This window comes from Neopelma chrysocephalum, unplaced genomic scaffold (genome assembly GCF_003984885.1).
Source record: "Neopelma chrysocephalum unplaced genomic scaffold, ASM398488v2 Primary Assembly neopelma1_96362, whole genome shotgun sequence".
In the NCBI taxonomy this organism is placed as follows: Eukaryota; Metazoa; Chordata; class Aves; order Passeriformes; family Pipridae; genus Neopelma; species Neopelma chrysocephalum.
The window spans coordinates 239,260-245,638 of record NW_020925010.1 but is presented as its reverse complement, the minus strand read 5'-3'; the positions used below and the strand labels follow the sequence as shown (position 1 = coordinate 245,638).

Genomic DNA, 6,379 nt, shown 5'->3' with positions numbered 1-6,379 from the left:
ATATGGGGGGGGAAGGGAATTATATTACAATTATTACACAAATAAATATTATAATACATTATATACACAATCCTAACTATCTCTCCTATGGTAAAGCAATATTTACATTGGATCAAATCTCTTTTCCCTCCAATAAAAGTCCAGAAGGGAAGAAGGAAAGATCCTTTCCACGTTCGGGGCAGCAATGTAGCTGGAGTTGTTGTAGCTGGATCTCTCTCTCTCTCTGTTACAGGGACCTACACAATCATAAGTAGTATGAATCTGGTAAAGATGTACTGAATGCTTACTGACTTTTTGAACCCTTGGACATTATGGACATTAAATGAAAATAATAGAAGTCATGCTAAATAAATGTGTCAAGTATGAATCTGTCAAACTCCTTACCTCAGAAACTGTCTTGCTCTGGTTTCAGAGAGGAGCAAAAGATGTTTGTTTAATGATGTCTAATGCAGCTGAAAAAGAAGTCTGAGGTACCTAACTAAAAAGAAAACCATAGTAGTTTTAGGAGTGTTCCTGGGCTGAGAGTAGCTGAGAAATTAGAAGCTATGCAGGATTTTTGCTCTCTATAAACCTGGTTATTCACAGTTTTTGTTTGGGACTGGTGGCAGTGGGAAGACCACATTGTTGTAACAGTAATGACTATTACCACTTCACTGATTTGTTATTATGCAAGCAACATCTTTCTTTACTATTATTACATGTATGTGAGATACCTGCACACTAACTTTGTTGTATACACTTAATTATCTCTTGAAAATGAACTTATTTGTTAAATTTTTAACAATGCAAATATTTAATACATAGGTCTAAAAACAAAGCCCATGATTTTCAGTGGTGCTTAGGAAGCAATTAAGCAATTCTGCTACTGGTTATTTCCCATGGTATTGCTCATGTTATTATTTTATATATATATTTTTTTTATTTTGCATGGCTTTCTCTTGGAAAAGCTGGCAGCCTGTGGCTTGGAGAGGCACATTCTTTGCTGGTTTAAAGACTGGCTGGATGGCTGGTCCAGACACTGGTGGTGAATGGAGTTACATCCAGTTGGTGTCTGGTCACTGGTGGTCCCCCAGTCCTGTTTAATATTCTTATTTATGATCCAGATGAGGGGATTGAGTGCACCCTCAACAAGTTTGTGGCACCTGGGTGAGAGCAGCCCTGCCCAGCAGGACCTGGGGGTGCTGGTGGGTGAGAGCCTGGATGTGAGCTGGCATGGAAAGCTGCATCAAAAGAGATGTGTCCAGCAGGTCAGGGCAGGTGATCCTCCCCCTTTGCTCCATTCTTGTGTCCAGCTTCACAGCACAAAAAGCACATGGACCTGTTGGAGTGAATCCAGAGGAGGGCCATGAAGATCATTAGGGGGATGAAGCAGCACTGCTACGAGGAAAGGCTGAGAGAATTGAGGGTGCTCAGCCTGGAGAAGAGAAGGCTGTAGGGTGACCTTACTGCCACCTTTCAGTACCTGAAGGGAACCTAAAGAAAGCTGGAGGCAGATCTTCTGCAGTAACAGGGAAGGGGATTAATGGCTTCAAACTGGGAGGGAGTAGGTTTACGTTAGATAATAGAAGGAAATTCTTTATTCTCAGAGTAGTGTGGTGCTGGAACGGGTTCCCCAGAGAAGTTGTGGATGCCCCATCCCTGGAAGTGTGCAAGGCCAGGCTGGATGGGACCCTCAGTCTAGTAGGTGGCATCCCTGCCCATCCATGGTGGTGTGGTTTGAAATTAGATGATCTTTAAGGTCGTTTCCAACCCACACCATTCTATGACTCTGGGATCTCTCTGCCTGGAAGGAGGAGTTTTATGTAGTGGGCTCTGTAGCCATATTGAAAAATCAGCTGGGTTTTAGTCCATTAATTTTGTCTTCAGAATAATGATGATGCCAAAAACTAGATCATAAATGTCTGAGGTGGTGACTTGCTGTTTCGTTTACTATTCTGAATTTTAAAAAGGAAGCTGTTGGTGATGATTTCGGGTTTTACGCTGTGGAAGCAAAGTCATTCAGGAAGTATTTAATTTAGGAACTCCTCTTACCATGAGAAAGTAATCACAGGAGAGTCAATAGACACTAGAGCTTGAAAACTGCTTTGTCAATTTGTAACATGTTTATCTGGAAATACCTGAGACAAATGATAGTAAAATATTTTTAATAACCTTGTCACACTGTGGTACTTTATATTTTCTGTTTCATAAATAAATTTTAGAAGCTACTTGAAATTCTTTTGTAACTTTCATCTAGTAGTGTAGACTGAATAGCTATTACTTAGTCTTTTAAATTAAAATTTAGTACAAACTACACATTACTACCTTGTCTGATTATTTCTGTGGTTTTGTTAAAATTCTGGCTCAGAGAGACTCTATAAGCATTTTAAGTGTAAAGGGCTATTAAATGTCTGGGCACTTAAAATAACTTTTTTTTTCTTTAAACTGCACGTATAATGTTTCCACACACATCATTTTTGGGGTTATGGACTACTGTTCTTAATTAATACAAATCTCTCAGGAATAACTGCTAGGTTGATTTAATAATTTTTGCTTGGCATATTATCATTACTTCAGTAGGAAAATAAAAGTCTATTGGAGCACTTTGCAAATAATGATAACTTCCTCCATTAAACATAATTCCCACCCAGGCAGGCATGGCTTTGAAGTCTTTAAAACACTGTAGGGCTAACTTGAATATCTGTATACAAAAAAAGATATTCTTAAAAGCCAGAGGTAACATTTCATCACACACAGACAAATCACAATGTGTAGCAATGGGGAGACATGTTTAAATCCATGTGAACTCTTATGAAGAATTCTTCCTTTTGCTTGACCAAATATTTCTGGTTTAGACTAACACCATGCAGGATAATACTCTGGTGTGCAAGTGTAGAATTTATTTCTCTTTGGTGCAAAAACATTCATTACTTTTCCCTGTTTAGAGCTGTTCTTTGCTCCAGGATACCTGAATTCCCAGTGGGGATGAAATGGATCCACTTTATTTAAGCAAACTGTGTGGATTTGTTTTTGTGTTCTTGTATAGGAAAGTCAAGATTTGACCTGTACTTTAATAATAACAAAAACACAGCAGCCAGTGCCTTCTCCTTTAAAAGAATGTCACTGTTTTTGTTCTGTTTTCTTAATGTGGCTAAATAAAATGCAAATTTAAGTAGCATAGCTCTTGTTTAGCTGCTCTTTGTGGATTTTTTTTTCTCAAGTAAAAGAAGTCCTAGTTTATATGTTCATGTACAATGAAACTAGACTAAAAAAAAAATCTCTCATTTTTACCATGTTTTCACTTCTAACAGGCTGGATAATATATACTAAGTGATGAATAATTTCTGGGTTTTTTTCTAGATATTATCCAGAATTGTAAAGTTAATATAAACATTCATCATTGTTTGGTTGTCAAAGATTTGTTACGGTTTTAGTGAAATCCACGTTGATTAAAAGTTTATTTATTTATCAGCAAATAAATATAATTTTTTAAACATTCATTGCCTAGTGGGAGAAAGCTACAGTCATGGTAGAGAAAATTCCTCTTTTCCCTGTTGTGTATGACTTCTGCCCAGTGCTCTGGAGCTGCCACTGCCAGATGTGGACATGCTTCTTTTGAAAATAACAGTATCACTATTATACACAAGGCTCTGGATTTTTTGCTCCCCCCCCCCAGCAGAACGTCGTGTGTGGGCGGATTGTTGGCATGTCAAGGGCTGTGCAGAGTCTGGGAAGCTGGATCCCTACTGTAAACAGAGCAACAGATGAGAGCGGGAGCGGGGAGGGGCACACAGCTCACTGATTATTTTAAGAAGGCAACTTCTAAGAAGTTCTAAAACTCAGATGCAGGACAGAAAATTTAAACAGACCTTTGGCTTTTCAGGGTAAACGTGTGCATTTTTTAAATACAAGAACTCACAGTCTGAGCCAGCGTGTGACATAAGGAACTTTTTGTTGCAGTCTGTGCACTGACACAAAATAGGCTCTGAATTTACCTCTTAGTGGTCTGATGACCTTTTCATGGCAGGAAAGATCACTGAAAAATGAAAAGATCACTGTAGATCACTGAAAAATGAAAAGGTCCAGTATCTCCATTACCTTTGGCACATTTTATTATGTTGGTAATGATTTTTGTTATGCCTCTGTTTGGCTTTGCAAATAATGACAGTGTGCCCTGTTTGGAGGTTGCAAACACGAGTAAGTGTTCATGAGATGACTTGTGGATAAAAATCTCTTCACTTGTGTGCTCTGGGTCGTTTACAGGTCCTGCAGCAGCTTTTAAATCACTTCCGAAAAAATAAGGATAAAGTTCTCCTTTTCTCCTTTTCCACAAAGGTGAGTTCCATGTGATTTGCATCAGTGAACTGCAGCAGTGAGTTCTGAGGTGTGAAGCACTGAGGTGACACCTGTCAACCATATTTCCTTACTGCCTGCACTGTGGGAAGGAGTCCTGAGGACAGTATTGAAACCTTATGTTATCTCATGATAAAAATGGTGATGGCAAAGCAAATATAACACCCTTCTGCCTTCCTCAGAGCTTTTAAAAATTGTTGTGTTCCTTTGGCTGTAGAAAGCTGGGGTTTGTTTGTGTGTCTTGAGTTAGAGCAGTGTCACAGCACAGGATGACTGCAATGTCATAAAACGTTTGTGCTAGCATTGAAAGTTGTTAAATTTCCCACATTCTGCTGACTTTTGACCATCAGCAGCAGTGAAACTTCAATCCTGAGACTTGCTGCACCAGTTGATTTGAATTTAAGACAGTGTTTAATTGGAGCAAGAGGTATATGTACATTTCTCTTTTAAGGGACTTGCTCCTTGATTTTCTTGTTAGGGAGTAATATGTTTCCTGAAACCCTGCACTCTGTAGTATCACTTTCTTTATTTAAATATTTGTAATGACAGCACTAAAAAGTATTTTTGAGAAATAGCAGTTTGAGTGATAGTTTGAAGTCTTAAATATTTAATTTTTTTTGGCTTTAAGACAGAATGCAAGTTTAATGGTTAGATGGAGCAGTAAAGAACTTGTATGTCTTAGTCTGTGCTTTATCATGTTCACTCCCAGACTGACTCCTGGTTGCTGCAGTCTCTGTCACTCCATGCCCCTGGACCCTGAGTGTGTGCTCTGTGCTGGCTCCAGTGCTCCTTTACTGTATTTCAAGTGATTCCATCTTGCTGAGATGGGAGGAAGCTGTTCCCTGCCTGCTTCTTGGGTTGAACTAATTGAGTGACAGAGGTGAAACAGGCACCCAGGGCTGGAGGCTGCAGCAGACCAGTATTAATCACCTTGAGTGCTGTAGAATCGTGACTGAAGAAAGTCATGAATGCTGATGCCAAAATGGTGAAGATTTCGTCTCATTTGCAGTGCTTGGTCCATTGAAAATGTATTTGATAATCATGACCTCTGTGATCATGTTTAATTAAAAAGGTAGTATTAAGTAAATGATTTTTTCCCCCTTCATTTTTCCACTCAGTTGCTGGATGTGCTGGAGCAGTACTGCATGGCAGCTGGGCTGGATTATCGAAGGCTTGATGGAAATACAAAATCAGAAGACAGGATAAGAATTGTAAGAGAGTTCAACAGCATTCAAGAAATTAACATCTGTCTTGTATCTACAATGTAAGAAAATTTAAGTTGTGGTTTGTTTTGATCTGTCTTTCCAGTGTTTAATAAATGGGTTACTCTGCATTTTTCTCGATGACCTTGTGAGGGATTACTTTTCTGAGCAAGTGAGTTGTTCTCTTGTCTGGTAGTGAGTCCAGGCTTACTGCTGTGGTGTGAAGCTTCTTAAAATATATGCAGACTTCCTCTCTCTCCTCTGCTTTATGAGGGTTTCTAACATCTGAAAGATCTGAATCCTAGTTTTAAATTTTCAGTTCTTATAGGATGGAAGAAACCATTTTAAACACTATAACTACAACATTATTATTATTATGTCATTATTCACAAAAGACTTTTCATTTTATTGTAGGCAGACTCAATTTCTTCTATACTGGTAGAACTGGCAAGTGAATATGAAATGCTGTATTGAACTGAAAAATTATCTCTCACTATTACTGTAATTTATTAACCATCCTAATTAGCATGTCTGTTTAAAATACTTCAACAAATCCTTGACTGTCTTCTAAAACTATATCTACCTGTCAAGGTTTGCTTGTCAATTTATGGTGGATAGTGAATTCTTTTGAAATAGATTAACAAACAATGACTATTTGTTTGTTTTATTCTGGTTACTTCCATACTTCATCTTGGGTTAAGTTTTTTACTGGACAAGGACAGAAAGGGAACAAATAGAAGCTTTTGTTGTCCTGCTCAGAAGTGAAAACTTAGTGAAACTTGATGAATCATTCTTGACTCTACAGTCAAGTCAGTTCTTCTTTACTGAAAGCTTTCCCTGCCTGC

The 6,379-nt window shown here is 38.3% G+C and overlaps 1 protein-coding gene across 2 annotated transcripts in view; it reads left to right on the top strand.

Annotated features, from left to right (window-relative positions):
* The window catches only part of LOC113981267 (DNA excision repair protein ERCC-6-like 2), a 30,591-nt gene that overhangs the window by 17,553 nt on the left and 6,659 nt on the right, over window positions 1–6,379 (top strand). For both annotated transcript variants that reach the window (XM_027708573.1, XM_027708575.1), the window contains exons 10-11: window positions 4,243–4,314; window positions 5,451–5,596. In XM_027708573.1, coding sequence (XP_027564374.1) covers window positions 4,243–4,314; window positions 5,451–5,596 — 218 coding nt within the window. The remainder of the gene's footprint in view (window positions 1–4,242; window positions 4,315–5,450; window positions 5,597–6,379) is intronic.